The sequence below is a fragment of the Camelina sativa genome, chromosome 17 (genome assembly GCF_030686135.1).
Source record: "Camelina sativa cultivar CO46 ecotype springtype chromosome 17, ASM3068613v1".
NCBI lineage: Eukaryota > Viridiplantae > Streptophyta > Magnoliopsida > Brassicales > Brassicaceae > Camelina > Camelina sativa.
Window position 1 is genome coordinate 36012322 of NC_141896.1, and position 22402 is coordinate 36034723.

A 22402-nucleotide genomic window follows, 5' to 3' on the forward strand; every position below is an offset into this window, starting at 1 on the left:
ATTAATCAACAAACCCAAACAATGACATTATATTATATATAAATCCATATTGGAATTACCAATAAAAATACCAAAGTTTAATATAGAAACTAACTAATAACATATATCACGCGTAATTACACAACCCATAGACACAAAACTCATCAACCAAACAACTATGGTTACACTCTCCACAATGCCTCTTATCATAAGCTAAGTAAACACACTCTCCTCTACAACAAGTCTGCGTGAACGTGCATTTGTTCTTGCATGCGCCGCAGTTATCGTTATCGTAAGCCACATCAACACACTTGTTGCTACAACACGACATTGTGGAGTTGTATGTTCCTTGACTCTTGCATATCTCCTCGTTCTTATTACAATGATCTGCAGCGTTAGGGTTGCGACCGTTTTTCACGTTCTGCGCCAAGAAACGGCTCACCCTATGAGGCTTCTGCGTAATGAGCGTCTGCGTTTGCGTTTGCATCTGTGTTTCCGTTTTGTTGTTGCTAACATACACTGTAGAGACCAGTACGATGATGGTTATGGCGATTGTAAGAGATATTGCGAAGATGATATTCTTAAGCCCCATGGAAACTTTCGTCGTTATAGAGAGATTTGGGGGGCGTGAAGTATATGTGAAGGGCGAAGGAAGTAGAGTTTATATAAAGTTCGAGGAGTCGTTCTATTTTGTAGTAGCTATACATGTGATGGAAAAGGAGTAGAGTACGTTCAAATAATTCTTCATTAATGTTGAATATTTTTATCACAAAGTCCAAAAAATTTGTAATTAGTTTTCCAAGAATTTGGACATTTCAAGTTTATATTCAAACAACTATTTTGTTTGGTAGCGTAAGTTTGTGTATTTGTTTAGGTCTTGCTGATTATTATTATCTGAGATCCAATTGTGAACGAAGGAAGCAGGAACCATATAAGTGTATTAATATATATTATTCTCTTCTTTCCTCTAATCGCTTATAATATTCTCTGTATTATTGGATCAATAACTATATACATATGTTATGCTTCTTGGGTTTGAAGCTTTAATCATATCTTACTGATGCATCTGATAGTAGCCACAAAAAAGAATTGAATGAATGGTTATATACAACCAAGCACGACGAGTTAGTTTTAGCCATAACCTATATTGTATCATATATATTCGTATAATACAAGTTCGTAAGTTTCCATGATTATTCGTATACTCATCATATAACTCATCGTATGTTAAGACTCAATTATAATTACGAGAAAAAATGATTAAACTTTTCCCTTATACCATTATTATAATAATCGTAATACTAATATGACCAACTTGATTTAAGCATAAATCACTTGATCAATGGAAAAAAAAAATTGATAAAGCGGTTATTAAGGAAGAGCCGGAATGTGACGTTAAAAGTGTGGCTGGACGAGAAAATAAAGGCATGCTGTATGGCGAAGCAACGTTAATTAAATACCTAATCGATGGAGACTTTCGTTCCAAGTCTTTGTGCCCTCTCGTACATCGTCGGCCGAATAATAATAACATTACTTTTCACTGAATAATCCTTTTATCACTTAACATCGTGGCAGTATTTTTTCATTCAGTTAACAATGATGGGAGATTAATCAACGGAACTTGCCCACGGTTTTGGTTAAAAGAAAACTAATTACAAAATTATGAAAAGTATATGAAAGAAATTAGGTTTTATTCATGATTAACATATTGCGACCTAGGTCTTTAATTTGTGAATTTTTCTTTTGTTTTGTTAATTTGATAGCCTATAATTTACTTGGATTTGTTTATTATAAAATGAACGTGCCATTTGATATTAGCGTACGTATAGGTTTGCTTGTCGTCGAACGTATCAGTTAACTACTACTAGTCTACTAGCTAGCCTAGTGTACTAGGTATATTATCACCTTAGTGGGGTTTACGTAAGCCGTGGAAAGACGTAATACATATATATATATATATATATATATATTTTTTTTTATCAAATTCAAATCTAAGTTATAATTGTAATTGATTTAATATATATATATACCTTTTAAAATTATAGTTCATGATTTTCATTTAGATGTTATAATAAATTAAATTATAATTATTAGGTAAACAAAAACTATTAATTTTGATTTTGTTTTTTGTTTTTTTGAAAAAAATATATTGATTCTTGACATAAGGGCATTTTTATTGGGGGAACACTTTTGGGTGTTCAGTAAAAATATTATGAAAATAATGTAAAATCATTAGTTTAGATCTTTTGTTAAAAAGTTTGTTATTGGGAGAACATGTTTAAGATCATAAGATTTAATAATATAATAATCTTAAACATATTACATTTATAAAAACTTTAAAAATAACATTTAAATTGCAAACTTATAAAACTTTTACTAAAATTCAAAATACAATACCAAATATTTATGAAACAAAAAAAACATTAAAGATAAAAAAACAAACAAACATATTACTTAATTAAAGCACACAAACATTTTATTTAATTACTACATAGTTTAATGTCCAAATTTATTCCATATATTCTCAATCAAATCCTCTTTTAATTTGTGAAAAATTGTTTGCAAAAAATTGTATCCATTCACAGCTTGCCACGTCAGCTTAGAACTGAGCCAAAATCAGTTTTACATCAAGAACCAAAAAAGTGTTCTATGAGCATTGTTCAATATATTTATCATTTTATTGGGCTAAGAACACACAAACTGTTCTGCCAATGCAGATGGCCTAAGAGTTAAATTTATCATCTAACTAGCTTTTGAAATGAAAATTCTCATAATTAGTAGTTGGTTTGGCTATAAAAATTCACTATGTATATAATTATGAAAAGTCCATTAATATTAGGGTCCTTAATATCATTATGCTATATTAAGTGCTACATTTAAATAGTGTTGCATGTATACCACAAATACTAGATTAGGACCCGTGGTACAACGTAGGACAAATTATTTATAACTAAAACATTTAAATTATAAATTGCATTTGTTGGTTAAATATGTTATAATTATATAATAATTGTTAATTTTATGGTTTAAAGTTTAAACCATATAATACTGCAATATAATTTTTTTTACATAATATTTATTAATCAATTTAATTAGATATGTCTATTCTCGGATACCGATAGTGTTAACAAAATAATGAAATGATGTTTTACCCGTTTAACACCAAATTAATGATATTTTTAATTTATATAAATATCGACAAAACCCATCCCGCTATACAACTTTGTCCCGAGATATTTTAACTCGCACGATATAATCTTAATTTTTAATATTTATTGTTTTGTATTATAAATATTAGATTGAGTTGATATGTTTTTTATTAAGGTTGTAATCATTTACATTTGATAAGATTGGCGCTTCTTATAAAGTTTAAATATTTATAATACTTGGAATTCTTAAAATGGTTGAGTATTTCTCATATATGAAGTTTTGTAAAAGTTTAAATATATTATTAATATTTTAAAAGTCTTCTAACTTTTTTTTAAAGTTGAAATATTTTTTTATATTTAAACTTCTTATAAAATTTAAATATTTATAATATTTGAAACTTCATAAACATTTAAATATTATTAATATTTTAAAAATTTTATAAAGTTTAACTTTCTAAAAAATATAAATATTTATAATATTTAACTTTTTAAAAATCTTTTAAATAAAGAATCGGAATAAACCAAATAAAAGTTTTTTAAGTTTGAATGCCTGATAAATCAAGCTTTCTACTAAATTGTATTATGAATCATTTTGGTCTCTTTTATAGTATGACTCTAAACAATTTATAATTTTTTGAGGCGATGTGGGATATTGTACCCGTATTTTTTATTCATCTATTGAGTAATATATGTCTGTTTTTAAAAAATTGTATTACACCATATGCAGTAAAAAATCACAATTTTTATTAATTAAATGCATTATAGAATAATTCAAGATAATTTATATAAAAATTCAAATAAAATTAAAGGGAATCATATATTTATGTTTGAATAAGGTAAAAAGATTTTCTTATTTTTTTAAATCTTACCTATAATTAATTTTGAATTTTTTTGATAACTAATATTAAAGTCAATACATTAAATGTGTAAACGTTCCAAAAAGTATTTTTGAGCAAAAAATGCTGCAAAAATATTAGTATAGATTATCAATCCGAATGATTATGCCCGAAATAATCAAACTGTCTAATTACAAAAAAATGTCCAAAACAGTTTTAATCGATCTAAGGCGTGAACAATCAAATATTGGAATTTTCTTTCGAACAAGTGCCAACTGCCAAGGCAGGCTTATTTGATCATTTTCTTTTGATACAAAAAAAAAAAAAAAAGGAAAGAGAGGAGAACTGAGGTCAATGATCCCATCATCCCAATAAAAAGTGAAAGTAACCGTTACTTGCTATGTTATAACTTTTTGTTGTTGAATACAAAATAAACTACCTCTTTGAACCCATCAACGATGGATAATATTGCTCAAATGAGCTTCCAATAAGATATCAAAATGATATATAGCTTTATTTAGTGCAAGGAAAAGCAAAAAAACAAAGAAACTGAAAGGAAGAACACCAAAATTAGTAAATCTTAGATTGATATACATACATGATAAAGAAAGAAAGTTGCACAAAGTGGGCAACTTCCAAAATTAGCTACGTTAAACGAAATTAATTTGGTTTAGTAGTTTGGTTCGACTCGGTACGTTGTTGGATTAGAATTATTTTTTGGACACGTCAGTGTCTTACTTCAATTTGACTTTTCATTAAAACGGCACCTTTTGTTAGCGTTTTGGTGCGTCGTCTAAAAGCAGGATTGCAGATCGTCGTCTCTGGCGGAGAACAACAACGACGACGACGAAGAGAAATCACAAAGCCATGGAGTTCGAATTCCGGCGTCGAGACTACGGAGCTACGCATGAATCTCAACTCCTTCCTCGATCACAAGCTCACAAGCATCCTCTCTCCTCTACACTTGTTTCCCGTCAACAACAGGTCTGCGATACGCTTCTTTAGAGTTCATTCCCTCATTTGGTTCCCCTTTCCAAATTCAGCAATCTTCTTGCAGCGACTAATTTAGGGTTTGAATTTGGGAATGTGCAAAAACCTCAATACATTGACTGTTTCGGCTTGTTGGGATGATTATTTATGTACATGTTTAGTGAACAGTAGACATTGTTTACCAATCAAAGTGGTGTTTTCTATTTCGTTGATTTCTCTCTTCAATCACTTAAAGTTTGTGGTGGACAGAATGCTAGTTTACTAGGTTGTGTACACTATCAAGTTATTGGGGTTTACTGTTTACTTGTGAGTTTACTTTTTAGTGTACTTCTGTTATTGGGTTAAGTTTGCGGTGACTGAACTCAGTAATCAGTTCTTCTACAGGTGTTTTAAGAGATTTCTTGTTATTTAGTTTATGCGGGTAAATTGTGTTCTAGTGATGATTTTTAGAACTTATGCATTGAACACATAAACAAAAAATTATAGACAAGATATATTAGTTTTCTGTTGCTACGCATTTGTGTATATATCTTGTGATGAGTACAAAGTTCATAGCTTGTTGAGTTTACTTAGTTATTTCAGGTTTTGATCTAGACGAAATAGGACTCCTTTTCCTCGATTTTTTTTCCGTATTGATTTCAAGTTCTTGAAGCGGATTGATGCATTATAAGACTTGACAAATTGATTTATAAAATCTGTAGGTTAACACTATCCGGAGTAGCGATATTGACTTCTTTGATCCATTGAGGGGATTGGATGTGAATGCTTCTGCGGAAGAGAACGTTGAAGAGACTTCTATATCCATTGAAGCTGTGACTCATGATCAAATAAAGGAGTGGAAATCACTTAAAAGAATCTTGATGCAGCGGTTCCCTGTCTCCAAAGTTATTTCATATTCTCCAGTTACGTATATTCTTCGCATAAAGTCTTATATTATTTGCTTACAGATTGATTTCTTTTTGCTTTTGGTTAAAACTGATCATACAGCTAGAAAGATCATTTGGTGTTTCCCTAATTCATGTTTTCTAACTTGTTTACCCATCTTCTACAGATATCTAATATAATAATGAAAGGTTCCAAAGGTATGTCTTTGTTATGCCAAGTAAATATGTAATGCTATATTGTTTCCCAAACTCGTGGATGCATATCATAACAACTCTCACTTTGCTTTACTCAATCAGCAGTTGAAGCCCCTTCTGCTCTTTCCCATTCGGAGGAAACCGGCAGCGAACAAATTTCTCTGGAAGAGACTGCCAAAATAATCAACCAACAGGAATATATAGCCAAATTGCATGAGCTAAGAGATGGAATAACTTGCGCTTGGCAGGCTGAAGATCGAGTAACATCGTTAAAGTTATCAATAAAGGTTAACTTCCTCCCTAGTCAAATGGTTTTGCTACAAAAGATGGAGGGTTTGTTTGCAGAAAAATAAGAAAATGATTTTGTGTTCTATTCTTCTATCATTAACGTATAGGTTTTTTTTTTTGTTTTTTTTTTCCCGTATGAATAACTAAATATGATTCATTAGATTGAGATATCCAGTATATAGTTCTCTCTTAAGCTCATGTTCAATTGAATCTGTGTGTTCAATACTTGTTCACGTTAGAAGCAGTTTTTAACTGTAGGGAACTATTCCTAACTAACTGGATTATTATAATTTTATGGTTCAATAATATCTTCCATTCTGTAGGTCACAAAACTTCTGATGGATACAACAGTTTTGCAGTTTTATCCTACAGTCTTTGTCATTGTCACTGACATGCTAGATATGCTTGGGGATATGGTGTGGGAACGGATCAAACAGAAAGCAGAACTTGATGTAGATGGAACAGTGATCTGCTCCTTACTGAGTATGTATTTCTGTTCTAATCATGTGTTTCTTTCGAGCAATAATATATATTCCTGAGCATAGTGTTTTCGAATATGGGTTCATGTGACCTGGGCATCTGTTAAGGATTACAATCAGACACATACATTTGATGCCCAACATGTATCCTTAATTCTAGTTGCAGCTTATAATTTATTTTCTAACTTGTGCTAAAGACAGATGATTTTCAAGCAAGTGATATCTGCCTTGAAGCAAGAGAAACTTGCTATAACTGGTTTTGCAAAGTTGGTTCTGTTCGAGAACTTCTCCCTCGCATGTAAAGCATCTATCAATCATTATATTCTTATTATCCCTACCTTCATCTGCCTTAGCTTTGGCCTTTCTTTGTATGCCTATAGTTATCTAGAGCTTGCGATTTTACCTTGCTGGCGTTTCCTCATTAATCAACCCATGGAAGTTCTGGATCGGTTAGTCATGATGGTGAGAGGTCTCGCAGATCCACTGGCATCTTTGTATTGTCGTCTTTATATGGTGCATCGCATGCAGAAGTTCGGTTTCTGCAATTCAGGTAACCTTATTCTATTCTTCTTTGAGCAAAGTGCTATTGCACATGTAGTGGAAAATCATAATGGTTTGCAATTTGCAGTAAAAGCTTGGCTTTCTTAAATCAGAATGTATATAGAATTTTACCCTAGACACTCTTACTAGTTATGGAAAAGAATCTGGATGTTATTATTTCATGAGTTTCCTTGTCATGAGTGAATGTAGTTTGAAGGGAGTAAATCTGTTTGACGTGAGTATAGAACATGGGAGTTCTCGTTAATCATTGCATCATGACTGAATATCTGTAAATGAAGTGTCTCTTATCCTTTTGCTATTAGCAAGATGATTCATAATGTTAGAATCCTCCAGTTTGAGAATTTTGAAGTTATGCGTTTACATGCCAATTGCCAACGGTTAGCTTTATGTGAGATGTTTTATTTTTCTTTCGTTAGGAAGACATTTGATATATAAGTTTGACCATGATATAACAGGATATTTAATCAAATGCATCAAGGATATTGAAGATGTATTGGCGCCTGTTTTAGTGGACAAGGAGGGGTATTCCTATATTACAGATGATAAAAAGTTGATTTTTAGTTTGATGGAACCAGCCATCGAGTATGTAATGAAATGCTTATTTCTGACTGGACGTCAGGTTAGTAACTGTTCTTAAGCGGTTAGTGACTGAAAGCTTTTTGTCGGTCTTTTTTTGCCCATTCCCAGTGAGCTTTTTCAGTAAGCACTTTTATAGTTGGTTTTGCATTACTAGTTGCCGAGGCAAAAGTATTCCTGCCAGACTTTTATTTTTCCGTCCCATGGTTTGTGATGAATTGATTGTTATCCTAAAATTTGGTTAGTGTACAGGAGAACAATGTCTTGGGCATGCTTGAGGAGCTTGGATTTGGAAGAAAAAAACTTCAGTCGTCTTACAAGTCTTCGCATGTGTCCATTTTACTTCATCATTTTCTCAAGGAACTCCCATCTGAATTAGTTAGTGCACTAGCGATGGAGATCCTGGATATGATTAAATGCAGCAATGATTGTTCCTTTAGTCAGGTTATATCCTCATCTCAGATTAAATAAAATATGTACTCTATTGAGTCTAACCCTTCCTGTTATCTTGTACTGCTTTGTCGAGCAGGTTTTTAATTATAGGTTACTTGGAATAAGATTGTCTGAAGGGAAATATCAAGAAGGTTTTCTCAGTTCACTCATTACTGAAGTTATTCAGGTTTTGGTGTTTTCTTTTTCTTTAAACAAGAATTCATTCTCATGGATTTTTTTTTTTTTTTTCTGCCTGCGCTGTTGGTGACATTCTCACATACTTTATATCTATATATACACATCATTTACCAAAAGATTCATTTCACTCTTTCCTGATTGCTGATTTGCGTAATACTCCTTTTTTGGCACATGAAATATGTAAACAAAAGCTATGGTAAAGAGAAAGGTGATGAGACTATTGCAATAGACTGAAATTTATATGTAACTATAATAACAGGTTGCTTCTCAGTATCAGTCACTGTATGACTACTTAAGAATTATGGATGCATATGTGGATCTTATGTTGCAGAACAAGATGGTGAGGCTGAAGTGCTTTTTTGTACTCATGAAAACTCTCTGATATTGTTTATTTAGATTTTATTAATCTGTTTTAATGGATTTAGGAAAATCATCTGGATGCTCTCTTGGATGATATTGTAAGTCTAGCTTGCGACGAGTTTCTTTCTGAAGAAGAACAAGCAAGTTTGCAATCCATAATTTTGAAGCTGCTCTCTCATTTCGAGAACTTGCAAGAAGTACTTAATCTGGTAATACTTTCTTCCCTCTTTCCTTTATCTACTTTCAGGCTTTCAGGAAACAATACGGAGCATTCAAATAGAGTCATTGTCTATTCCTTTGGCTAATATCATTAACTAGTTAAACAACTTCTTTGGTTACCTTCTAGAATCATTTCATCGAGATTCTGGATCTTCTGTCTGGGACTTCAAAGAGCAGTGTCAACATGCATCTTCTTAACATGGGTATTAGGTAAGGCTTATTAGTTTTTCCATCGTTCTTAATATGAATTTCAAATCTCACACATACTGGATGGGAGCACATAGACCATTGTAAAGTTGAGAAACAAGCTCCCTTCAAGTTATTGGGGATCCTATTTGAAGGGATTTGTATATAGTTATGATCCTTATGTTGATGTATGGAATTTTCTTGTTCTCTCTTGGTAAAAGTATACATGTTTCTTTTCCCTTGGAGCAGGAATGGCTGCATTTGTGATTCAACAACAGTGCAATTTCTCTTTGAAGTTTCTCAGGCTCTTTATGATGCTACAGATTTCGTTAACATAAAGGATGATGACAATAGACAGACATCACATTTAATTTCTCGTTTTGTTGAAATGGTACCTTTTAAGTTCCACTTACATTATTACGAAACCAATGAGTACTTGTTCTTTTTGTCAAGTTAGTTTATTTTTACTTCACTTTTGATGCTTAGGTTGACTACAAGGCAGAAATGGAACGCCATTTGATGTTTTTGGCAGAGTGTCGTGAGGCCTTTAATGGGATACATGACCTTAAGGTCAGCAAAAAGTTAATTGTTCTTCGGTATCAGTTTTAACTTTTAATACTGTTATACCTGTGGACGACCCTGTATAGTTCCTGCCTTCTGCATTCTTTTACCTCTTTAAAGTAGTTCATGAGGTAATCATTTAATTATGGTGCATTGCTATTATCTAGTCCCCTTTCTTGCTTAGTCATGACAGATACGTATCCTTGAATTTTGAGGGCCAAGCAGCGTATATGCCATCTGGTGGATGATCCAAGTTATACATAATAACTACATATACAAGAATTCGCAACATAATATGAATTAGGTGTAACTCTATAAATTACCGCAAAATTTATCTACATATTGTAAGGTACATATTTGAGAAAAGAAGCACATATAATAAGAAGAGAGAAGCACATATACAGAATTTTTCGTTTATTTGCATTAGAGCATGTCACAAAGAAAAATTATCACACTTTTTGATTGGCTTGATGTTGTGATCATTTTTCTTGCTTATGGTCATTGGCTGCAGGAGACACTTGTCCGTTCAAGCAACACCTTGGCAGTAAAAGCTTTAAAAGCAGGAAAGAAGCATATCAACTTTGTAAGATCTTGCCTAGCATTTAGCGAAGTGACCATCCCATCTGTTTCAACTCCCACAAAACACTTAAATCTTTATCTTGAAACTGCTGAGGTGATGTTTTTGTCTTTTTCAGTCCTTTACACTGAAACTTCAACGTAATAATATACTTACTGAAATTTGTTTTACAGGTTGCACTTTTAGGTGGTTTAATTTCTCATTCCGATGGACTGGTCATGTCAGCTGTTGAGTATTTAGAGAATGTACCGGTGACAGATGGTGAGTTGATTTGTCTAGAAATGTTCAATTTAACTAGTGGGTACTAGATTCTCAAGTGAGAAGCAATAAAACTAGTCTGACATAAGTTGCCACCATAATTCCAGTTATTGCAAAGAGAGTACTTGCTTTAAATTTAATAACGATGATTCTAAGGTCGGCGATATGCATGCACTGGTTACTTATATGATTTTTTAAAAAGTATAGATGAATATCTTTGTTCTTCATCACTCTAGCTTTGTAGGCTTCATTTTTTTCCATTTTCGGTTGTTCATTAGGGCCTTTTATTTGTTTCTCTAGATAGTATGTGCCTTACCATCCTGTAAATGGGTATGCATCAGATATGTTGATGCCATTAACTTGATGGTATAATATCTTGTACATTTTCTCTATCAGGTTTAAAATCAATTGATGTAGACAGTATGACCTCGGTTGTATGCAAATTGTGCAGCCTCTTGGTCATGGTCCCAGGTAAATGGTGGAATCTGTTGGATAGTTTTTACTCAAAATAAAGTTCTGATTCTCTATCACCAAATTGTTTTTTTGTTTTCCTTATTTATTCAGAGCTTCATAGCTGAGTTTATTTTTTTCATATATTCCATTGGAAAGGTAATCCCGAGAAAGGCGTGATGGAGTTCCTTAAAAGCATCTTTTCTGCTACTTGCTCTAGTTCATGGTACGCCTATCTGAAAGACCTAGTACGTTCCGCCATGCACATATTAAATATGAGTAATGGGACATACATATGCTTGTTCTTTTGCTGTTTTTATGCCTTTCCTAATATCTTACATTTTACGATCCCTTATGCATGTGTGGTTTTCTGACGTTGTGTAATGTTGTAGGGCAATACCGAGATTGAAGGTGAAGATATTCTGTGCCATTATTTCAGTGTCCTCAACACTTTCTCAGGATGATCTACCTTACCATTCTGCCAATCCAGAGGTATTTATATGCCTCTCATCATCTTATTACATACAAAACGTTTGTTGAGTTGCCGAAATTCCTTAGTCTAGGCAGTCTATTTTCTGATTAGAAAATCTAAAGTTTAGGTTTTACTTATTTTTATGCAGATAATTGGGAACGATTTGCTGTTCTTTGGTGATTCATCATACAAGCAGGAACTTGTCTCGTTCACTCAGCTAGTCCTAGGTGAACTATTAAATGCTATTGAGAAAGAGTCTTCACAGGTAAAAAAATACTAATACCACTACTAAGAAACATTTTGATTTTGTTCTCTAGCTAACTCGAGGTTATATATATTATTACTCCAGAGTACTCGCGGGAATATGGCGCTCGAAGCTTGCAATTGCATATCATCAGCACTAGTTGTACTATATTCTCCTGAGTTTTGCATTTTTCTCATTCCTGCATGATTGATTGAACATTATTATTTATAGCTGGATTGGTGACATGTTTGATGAATGTGCAGGTGAATGAGAAAGTCTCACAAGTTTGCCTGAGTTTACTTGAAACAGCAAAAGGTTGTTTGGGTGCCAACGATAGGTACATCGAATCGACTAAGAAATCTCTTCAATTATGACATCGAGTGAAATGTTAAATTGTATGTTCTCAACTGTGGTGGTAACAAAGCTTGTGAGATTGTTGGATTTGGATCCAGTCAATGATTCTTTTCTACTTTACTAGGTATATATATATTTGTGATTTTGTGTCATAATAACAAGAACGAGGAACTGGGAAAATAACTTGATATAGTTTTGAGTATTGTATAAATTTTAGATTTTCTATTTAAAATAATGTTATCTTTATTGGTACTTTCTTTGTTAAGTGCATTTGATTAAAGGCAACACCCAAATAAATCTGACAACATTTACCTCATATGTTGTAGCTGCTAATGAGTTGTAGAATACTCCATAGTATAAAGCTTCTCAAAACATTTATTTATTTATGATTTGTAAGAAATGAAGTTTCATTTGTTACAACATAATGAAAACATACATCATAATAGGCTTACATGATAACACATGCATTTAACGATGAGTTTAGAGAAGTAGAAAACCATGCATTTGCCGGAAGCGTTCTGTTTCTATCAGAAGGGTTGGTGAAGAAGTTGACTCAATTCATACCGAACCGGAGGGTGTAACCATTTCCAAATTCGTAATTGTTCATCGAAGACCATTTAAAGTAACCAGGTGTACGTTGCTTCCATCCCTATGATAACTAATTAACCAAGATATATAGTTCAAGAAGAAAACTTTTATTTACCTAAATATATAAAGATAGCACTAAGTTGAACACCAATCGGAACTCTGTTACGATGATCTGAAATCAACTTCTATGTATTGGTTTAGCTAATTGAACTCCGTATCTCTATGTATTTGGTAAACCAACTTTCTGGTTCCATCGTAACTTTTCAAGTCTCTCCAAGGTGATCGAGAAGAAGAAAACTCCGATAAATTATATATAGATTAGTTCTAATGTTTTTTATAACTCTTAAGTAATCGTTGATCGTCCTATGCTAAATCATTGATATGTTATATGTAAGCTCTTATCATTTAATAGGTTCTACATAGATTTCGTATCATCCATTTATACGTAATATTCAAATCATTAAGGTGTTTTCTAAACCTTAATTATATTTATTCTATATAATCACGACGAATTTTGTAAATATTCACAACTTAGAAAAAAAAAGGAAATCGAAGCTAATAGAAAAAGAAAGGGAATTTGGCCAGAAATGTCATTTTTAAAACAAAAGTTGTTAGAAATGCTAGTTTTAACTTTTCTTACGATAACTGCCACTTTTCATATTTGTGGTATAAATAAAAAGACAAAATTTACCCTTGTAAGAAAAAAGGAAAAATAAGCTAGTGATTAATTGTTTGGTATAGATATTACAGTTTATACGGTGGACAATATTAACTATGGACATAATTCTTTTTTCATATATATTTTTAGTCCACAATTTGATGTCCTGTATTTTTAGTCCAGAATTTGGCATTTGTTGTTGTCCTTTGTTGTTGGCCTGTATTTTTAGTCCACGAATCATGAGACCAAACCTTGACTATGGTCAACTCAAGAGACGAAGGATATAATAATGGTGGACAATAACTTTGGTTGATAGACGTGGTCCATTGGATTTACAGACCTGCAGTGTAGACACATTTTTTGTTAGCCATGGACACAAAACGCATGACCAAACGGATATCGTCCAACTCAAGAGAACGAAGGACATGATAGTGGTGAACAAAAACCTGGTAGGATCGGACAACAGATCCTACAATGTGGACAAATTTGATAGTGGTGGACAAAAAAGTGGTCGGCTGGATCTGGTCCACCGGACACGGGATCTGCAGATCTGTAGTGTGGACAAGATTTATTGTTATCATGACCAAAGAAATATAGTCTACTCAAGAAAACGAAAGACATAATAGGGATGGACAAAAACCTGGGCGGCTAGATCTGGTCCATCGGATCTCGGCAGCAAAACTTTCGCTGATAGACGTGGTCCATTGGATTTACAGACTTGTAGTTTAGACACATTTTTTCTTAGCGATGGACACAAAACACATGACCAAACGGATATGGTCCAACTCAAAAAAACGAAGGACATGATAGTGGTGGACAAAAACCTGGTAGGCTTGACCTGGTCCATCGGACAGCGAATCCTGCAATGTGGAAAAATTTGATAGTGGTGCACAAAAACGTGGTTGGGTGGATCTGGTCCACCGGACATGGAATCTGCAGACTTATAGTGTGGACAAGATTTATTGTTATCATGACCAAACAAATATAGTCTACTCAAGAGAACGAAAGACATAATAGGGATAGATAAAAACCTGGGCGGCTAGATCTGGGTGAAACAAGATTTGCTATGTGGGTGATGAATGAATGATGATGAATGTATGCAATGGTGAGATATGAATGGATAGATGGATGGGTGTTTCAATTCCCCTTATGTTGTTGCAGTATAAGAGGTATCAATCTTAAATGAGTGTTTGTGAACAATTAAGATATGTATATGAATCTAAGTTAAGCCAAATGCAAAGATTGTTTGTCACTAACAATCCTAAGATGAAAATGTAAAGATGCAGAAAGTAAAACTACAAGAACTAAGAACTAAATGTGAACGGAACAGAATGATTATGACTATATGAAGCTAGAACAGAAATAGAAACTACTATGATGAACTAATGCAAGACAATAATGAACAGGACAATGAGTAGATGAAACAGAAATGCAAATAGGAATGAAACAGAACAATCACAAATCATAAACAAGAGTTCTGGGGATGAATTCGAGCAAGCACTCGACCGCGTGTAGGTCGAGTACAGGGTCGAGCTGGATAAATCCGGGAAACAGAGCAACACAATAAAAACAGAGCAATGCAAATACGATTCAAACAACAAGCAAGCAATAAGATTAAGACTTAAAAATCAATAAACAAAGAAGGCCTTGAGGAGGGATTCATGGGCTGAACTAATCATTGTGGTTATCTAACTTGGTCAACAAATCTCAAGCAAACTTTGAGCTAATCTCTAGACATATAAATCTAAGACAAGTTTCTTCCACTCTCATGGCAAGAAACAATCAAACCTATGTAATTCTATACTTGTTCTCACACAGTAAAGAATCTACACAAGCAGGCATTAAGCAATACATCTCAAACCAAACAAGACCTCTAATCTCTTAGCAAGCCTAATGGTAAGCTCTAGATCTAGCCTTATCTATGCTCCTTAAACATTGGTGTGATGCTAAGATGCTTGAAATCAAACCCTAACCTCTCAGTTCAGGATCAGCATTAAGATCATCTAGCCTAGAAGAGATCTACAACAATCAAGCTTGACCAAATCACACAAACCACAAGATCAATCCAGCCTAACCCATCTTCAAGATCCTAAAGAACTACTCACAAGAACACATGATGAACACAAAAATCATAAACCCATAAAATATTGAAACTTGCATCAAATGAAAGATAACACAGAGATCTACAATATTGATGAAGAAATAAAACTCGAAATCTTTATATCTTGAAAGTTATGAAACCAACAAAATACAAGAATCTAGTCTTTTCTCTCTAAAACAAGTACAAAATCTAAGGAAAATAAAAAGTGCAAAAGAATAATTCCCAAAAGGGTAAAAACTAGGTTTAGAGAATATCTAAAAGCTGGACTCTCTTGGTGGCTGCAGGTACAAGGCCTTATATAGGAGAGGGGGTGGAAGCCCTAAAAATACTAAAAGACAAAATAGTCAACGGCTCGGTCAACTCGATCTGTGCTCGGTCGAGTAGCAGGTTGAGCTGGCTTCTCTCGTGCATTCTCCACTCGGTCGAGTCCTCCTCAGCACACGGTCGAGTGTCTGGTCGAGTGTGCGGTCGAGTTGGACTCTGGACCTTGGTTCTTCAGCCTTAACTCTCTTGCTTTTCCTTCATGATTGTCTCACTTCTCCACAGCATTGCTTCCATGCTCCTTAAGCTCCAAAATCACCTGAATATGAATGAGAAGATGCAAATGCAATGCAACTAAACTCTAATGCATGATTAGTGCTAAAGCTACACAATAATGGCCTAAATGGATAGCAAAAGATGCAAAAGATGTGAATAAACTAAGGGAAAACATGGTAAAATATATGAACATCACTGGGCAGCTGGATCTGGTCCACCGAATCTGCAGACCTACGGCCTATTTCAGATAGAAGAACTTTGGAACTAGACCTAGCGATTTTGACTGCTATGGAGGAGGCAAGCGGACAAGACGAAAGTCTCGACTGAGGAACTCGTCTCAAATGTTTCGCCGGCCACAACGGACGGAGGTGGAGCAGTCGGAGGATTCGAACGTAGTAGAATTGACTGCATGACTGCAGGAGAACTCAGAGAAATAGGAGATTCAGATGGCTGTTTAATATTGAAGAAGAAGATGAAAAATCGGTAAAAAGAGAAAATATCGAGAGTTATGAGGAGAGAGACCTTTGTTCCTTTATGTCTGAAAAACAAATAAGAAAATAACAATAATTTTGAATAAAAAAGATAAAGGGTATAATGGTCATTTGATTATACTAAATAAAAGTAGGAGTTATAAGCTTCTAAGACTGTCCACCTAGGATTTTAAACATCCAATAGGGATTCGACATGTCACTAATTAACATTTTCTAAATTTCTAGAATTTTCTATATTAAGAATTATTTTAAACAACCTATCAGGATTTGACATGTCATTCATTAACATTTTCTAAATTTCCAAAATTTTAAATTTATGGAAATAAAAGAACTATGTATAACGTTCCACATCGGCTAGAAGTTTTTTAGTCAATGGTTCAGAACCAGTATAAATAAGATTAATATGCTTCCAACAACGAATGAGCAGGAAAGTTTGATTTATCAGGCGTCCAAATTTAAAAGTTTTATTCGGGTTGATCCAGTTTTTTATTTGATCAAACTAAAACTTTAAAAAGTTTCAAAAAAATATTATAATATTTAAAAAATTTAAAAGTTTAAATATTATAGATATTGAAACTTTTAAAAGTTCTTAACTTTTACAAAGATTTTAAAAATTATAATTTTTTAAATGTTTAATAGTTTAAAATATTATAAATATTGAAGCTTTTCAAAATGTTCAAATATTATATTTCAAACCCTTTTAAAACTTTAAAATATTATAAATATTGAAATTTCTAAAAGTCTTAGCTTTAGAAAGGTTTCAAAATATTATAATTTAAAATTTCTAAAAATTTCTTAGCTTTTAAAAGGTTTTAAGAGAATTCAATTTATAAGTTTTAAAAGTTTAAAATATTATAAATATTGAAACTTTTAAAAGGTTCAAATATTAAAAATATTTAAACTTCACAGAATATTTTAAAATATTACAATTACTTATCCTCCATAGAAATTTTAAAATATTATATCTATATTAATAAAAAGTTGAAGCTATAAACCCATAAAGGTGTCCATATAGGATTTAAAACAACCAATAAAAATTAGATATTTAAATAATTAACATTTATGGAAATATAGTAGTAATCTATATTATTAAGATGTTTTAGAAAAGAAAAAAGTAAAGTAAAATCTATATAAATAAAAGAAATATGTACAAGGATTTTGGTTTGAGAAGTTTTAATATGTGTGGATCTAAAACCAAATAAGTATATGGATGAAATTATCAATAATTGGGTGCATGTGTTGACTATTCTGGTCTTTATGAATTGCACAAATTTTATGAGAAAATAAATGATTTTGGTCTTGGAGTTTTATGGGTTAATAAGTTGTGTGGTAGTCTAAAAAAAAGGTTTTCAGTGGAAGAATGTGAAGAAGTTGACAAAGAAGAAGAAAAAGAGTATAACGAAGAATCTGACGGTAAAAGTAACGATGACAATTACCATAAAATTTGACAATGAAAATGAAAAGAAAGAATATGAAAAATAAGAAAACATTGAATAAAAACATGAAAACATAGGTGATAGCAATCAGTTAAATATGAAAATGAGATAAATTCATGATTATAAAATTGTTTCGTTTTTCTGGTGGTCAAAGAAATGGTTTAGGATATGTGAGGTCACCAGTTAGATCCGTCTCACCGGGACGTCGAGTTAGATACATGATTTTTTTGATCAGATTTGATTTTATAACACAACTGGTTTTTATATTTTTCAAACTTGTGTATTTGATATTTATTTTTTTCCTTAATACTAATTAAAATTTTTATAAAATAATATTTCATCAAACGTCATCAATCATATATAAGTTCATCAAAATATATCAAATAATCCAAAGTGGATTCAAAACCTAGTATTCTCGAAAAGAAAAGAATATAGTAATATTATAACTTCTCAAATGACGCTAAATATATCTAGTGCAAATAATATGAAAAGAGAAATACAAATATTGAAAAAAATAATAATAAAGTAACTATTTAGCGTACTACTACATAGTACATAGTATGTAATAGCAAACTCATCCTTGTTAATATTTATTTAGGTTTCTTAAGAACACAAACACCACCCTCGCAAGAACCTTTCTTTGAAGATGGCTTGAAACAACTAAAAATCTTCGAGAAAAACCCCATCTTTCTTGAAATCAACTGCGTGCTATGTACCTCTATTAGCATACCCACGCTTATATATACAACAGTGTCATAAATTACTTGATAATAAAGTTTAACCTAGGAAGAAGGATCCGAAGTTAATAGTTTAATACTATTATTACTATAATTTATTATTGATCCTATTATTATCAATAATGATAATATTATTATCTATATATATAAAGTTAACTTTTTTCTTTTCTCATTCCTCCATATCATCATCCACCTAAACAATGATATATATATATATATATTTTACATTTAAAATAATATATTACTTATAATTAATAATATAAAAATTAAATAAAAACGAATTAAGTAAGATTACTTATAATTTTAAATAGTAAATACAATAATAAAATTTTTTTTAGTAAATAATAAAAGTAAAATAAATGAATATTTTAAAATAGTAAAAATAATACTGTGGATTTATTTTAGTAGTAATGTTATTATTCAAATTTTAACCAAAAAATGATTATATTCCAAAATTTAGAATGGGTTAATGAGTTGTAGAATAGAAGTAAGATTTTAATGTATGGTGGAGTAAAAAAAACAGTTTATGTAATTATACAATTTATGTATTTATAAAATTCTAAACATAAAAATAAAATTGAAGTGAAACATTTGTACCTAAGAAACATATATTACAAAGATTTATTATGAAATTTCACTTATAGAAAAATAAAAGATTAATTACTCACCTCAACTTAAAAGTTTTGATCTAAAACGAAGACATTAAAAGGGTCACACTTTTTTTTGGGAAAACTATGAAAAAGAATCTTGAAAAAATAATCCATCTAAAAAAACAAAATCAATGGTCATAAAATATAGAAAAATGATATGTAAGCCGTACAAAAAAGTGACATGTGATTTGTATAGCATATCTCACAATGCATATTATCAACCAGAGCTACAATTCTATAACATGATAAAATATAAAATATAAAACATGCTTGAGATTTCATCAATTCTATTAAATGCTCTTAACCAAAAAAATTAGCAGAAACAACATATTTAAAGTACACCATGTTTTTTTGAGAAGATGAATCTAAGGTTGTATCACAAAATTAACATCTGAAAATAACATACATATAAGGGTTTTAGACAAATATGTAACTTAGATTAGTGAACATATATTCATTGTCGGGTTTAATCGTTTCACCATCTAAGCATTCTTGACTTGGTCGGAAATTCTATTATGGCAGGTAATGCACTTGGACAACTCCATTATAGTGACATAGCAATAAAAATGTTAATGAAAGTTTGTATATTTGCATTTAATGTGATATCGCTATGTTTAAATAATCTCTATAATCAGGTCAACCATCGACTTTCGATGTTAGAAATTTTTAAAAGATGTTTTCGTGGGATATGAATGTGGAATAAACTCTTCTAGGGAGGTTTTTAAGTCATTTTTTTGTTACTACGTGATATATTGTTGATTTGCCAAAAAAATATTATTGCGATACTAGACAATATATGTTATATATAGATTAGTAAAATAAAAATGACTTTTATATGGATTAATCTTTTAAACTTCAAATGATTAACTATTTTTAGATTAAATGATTCTTATTCCTAAAAAAATTAAACTAAAATCTCAACCAAATAAATATAACAATGAAACATTATCTTCAACAATACATTTGTTGTATATCACTTAGTAAAGTAAGTTTAGTGTTTATATAGATTTATACTTAAAATTTTGAATAAATATATTTGAGCTCAAGAATTTAGATTAATAGAAAATATTCTAATTAAAATTCCGCGCGTGGGAATGTACACATTCTAGTGCTATATAAACTTTAAAGGCCAAAAGTACTATTTTTATTTATAAACCAAGTAATGGAACAAACTATATTATTGATGAGAAAGAAAAAAGAAAAACAGAAACCGAAACTATAAACATAGATTACATTATGTTTATTAGAAAACAATAAAAAGTATCTTAGATAGACATAGTCGAATTGACGTATAATCACCGATTATGAAGGATCATTATTTGTCTCTTCTAAGATACGCGTAAAACACAACGATGCCGAAGCCTATCAAAACTGCAAAAACGGCAAAGACGGCTATTAACACCAGTAGCGACAGGCCCTCCATTCTTCTCTATTATAATCTTTGTTTGTATTGAAAGCTGAAAAAAGAAATAGAGTATATTCATATAAGAAGAAGAGGTCTTATATAAGTTAATTAGCTTTCAAAACAATGAATGGAAAACTTTGATGACCAAAAAATAATGGAAAACGTTGATACAATTAGCTAATTGAATCTAAAGAGAAATCCCCTATATATTAATAGAGAAGCATTTTCAAGAAAATGCTGATGTGTCGTCGTTAGAGAGCTCGAAACACCCATAAATTTATTGCCCTATGGATATTTACACATAATTGCTATGGGATGATTAAGGAATATTCATTTTTCAATTAATTAAAAAAAATCAAAATATTTCAATTTTAAAATATATTTTAATCATTCTTATAATATATAATTATTATAACATTATAAGATCCATTTTCAAAATCCAAATTTGTTCACCTATTAAAGAAACATATTCTTTAACCATTTTTATAACATATAATACCATTGGTATACGGGTGAAACATATTCTTACACAAAAAAATTTAAACAAAATAAAAAATCTTGCATAGATTGAAAAAATAGCGAATTAGATATTAAGTTGATACATAGTAGTTTGATCTAAACATATTTTCACGGGTTATATATTTTGTTTTTACACAAACAAATTTTAGATCTTCGAAAATAATTTTACTCATAACACTACTTTTATCTGCATAGATTGATCACGCATATAGTGCAGGTTGTTACGGTAAATTATTGAGCGAGTAAAAGGATATTGACCTTTTAGGACCCAAAAAAAAACTGAGGTTTAAATGCTTATCTTAAACACGTATATTCAATATATAAGCATATCCTAAACATGCCATGTTAGGTTTAAACGCTTTCCAAAACTGAGAATCGTATATTAAATATACAAAATTCGATATTGTTTATAGTAGAAAGCATGTCACATTTGAAAACGATTATTTATGTGGCAGACTAAGAAAACAGAAAGGCGGTAATATCATAGCTTAACTATTAGTATTATTACTAATGATTTCGAGTCTAAACTCTAAACTAATGTTAACATCATACACAAAAACTTATTACCAAACGTTTTTATGAAGCAACAATACTTCCTCGTTCCTCCCATAAGAAAAAACAAAACAAAAAATAGTCTCTAACAATTCTCTTTAGAAAAGATTCAGACCTATGTATTTAGTTTGTATCTCATACTTAGATTTGTCACGTTGTGGCTTTTAAAGCACTTCTATTGGAGTCTCAAGTCTATCAATGAGAAAGCCGTCTTAAAAATAAACTAAAACTAAAAATATATATTAATTGAAAATGGCTAGATAAATAGCTATGTTGTTTCTCAAATGAGAGACCCTCTCTCTCATCAAAACATATAAATAGATATGTTTCTCATATTCTTTTTTGTTATTGATTCACAGTTTTTTTTTAATCACAAGATAATATTTAATATTTTTTAGATTTGAAATACTATTTTTGGTCATTTGAGAAAAATATATTATATTTGAAATATAGATAATATTTAATCTTATAATATTAATT

The 22402-nt window shown here is 31.3% G+C and overlaps 2 protein-coding genes and 1 long non-coding RNA gene across 13 annotated transcripts; 1 reads left to right on the forward strand and 2 right to left on the reverse strand.

The window, feature by feature from the left end:
- Positions 1-7: 7 nt before the first annotated feature.
- LOC104758378 (uncharacterized) lies at positions 8-611 on the reverse strand. Its single transcript, XM_010481236.2, has one exon. It carries the CDS (start codon positions 569-571, stop codon positions 107-109), a length of 465 nt encoding a protein of 154 aa, XP_010479538.1. The 5' UTR covers positions 572-611; the 3' UTR covers positions 8-106.
- A 4054-nt stretch (positions 612-4665) lies between these two features.
- LOC104758379 (uncharacterized) lies at positions 4666-12494 on the forward strand. Of its 11 annotated transcripts, none has more exons than XR_015586440.1 (23): positions 4666-4948; positions 5656-5856; positions 6006-6036; positions 6139-6320; positions 6645-6804; positions 7002-7098; positions 7181-7350; positions 7817-7980; positions 8190-8381; positions 8467-8556; positions 8827-8907; positions 8993-9136; positions 9274-9356; positions 9582-9723; positions 9819-10024; positions 10405-10566; positions 10644-10731; positions 11125-11199; positions 11338-11404; positions 11571-11670; positions 11799-11915; positions 12000-12056; positions 12158-12494. XR_015586440.1 is itself a non-coding variant. In XM_010481238.3 (23 exons), exons 1-23 carry the CDS (start codon positions 4832-4834, stop codon positions 12266-12268), a joined length of 2715 nt encoding a protein of 904 aa, XP_010479540.1. In that variant the 5' UTR covers positions 4666-4831; the 3' UTR covers positions 12269-12494. The 11 variants fall into 11 exon arrangements, 4 of the variants coding, with proteins under 4 accessions (XP_010479540.1, XP_087350615.1, XP_010479539.1 ...); XR_015586436.1 differs by having other exon boundaries at positions 9819-9902; positions 11338-11426; XR_015586437.1 differs by having other exon boundaries at positions 9819-9902; positions 11338-11426; positions 12000-12053.
- Positions 12495-20567: 8073 nt separating this feature from the next.
- Positions 20568-22257, reverse strand: LOC147924778 (uncharacterized). The gene is made up of 2 exons (XR_015585662.1): positions 22038-22257; positions 20568-20903 (listed from the first exon to the last, which is right to left on the reverse strand). It is a non-coding gene; the product is annotated as an uncharacterized LOC147924778 (long non-coding RNA).
- Between the last annotated feature and the right edge of the window lie 145 nt (positions 22258-22402).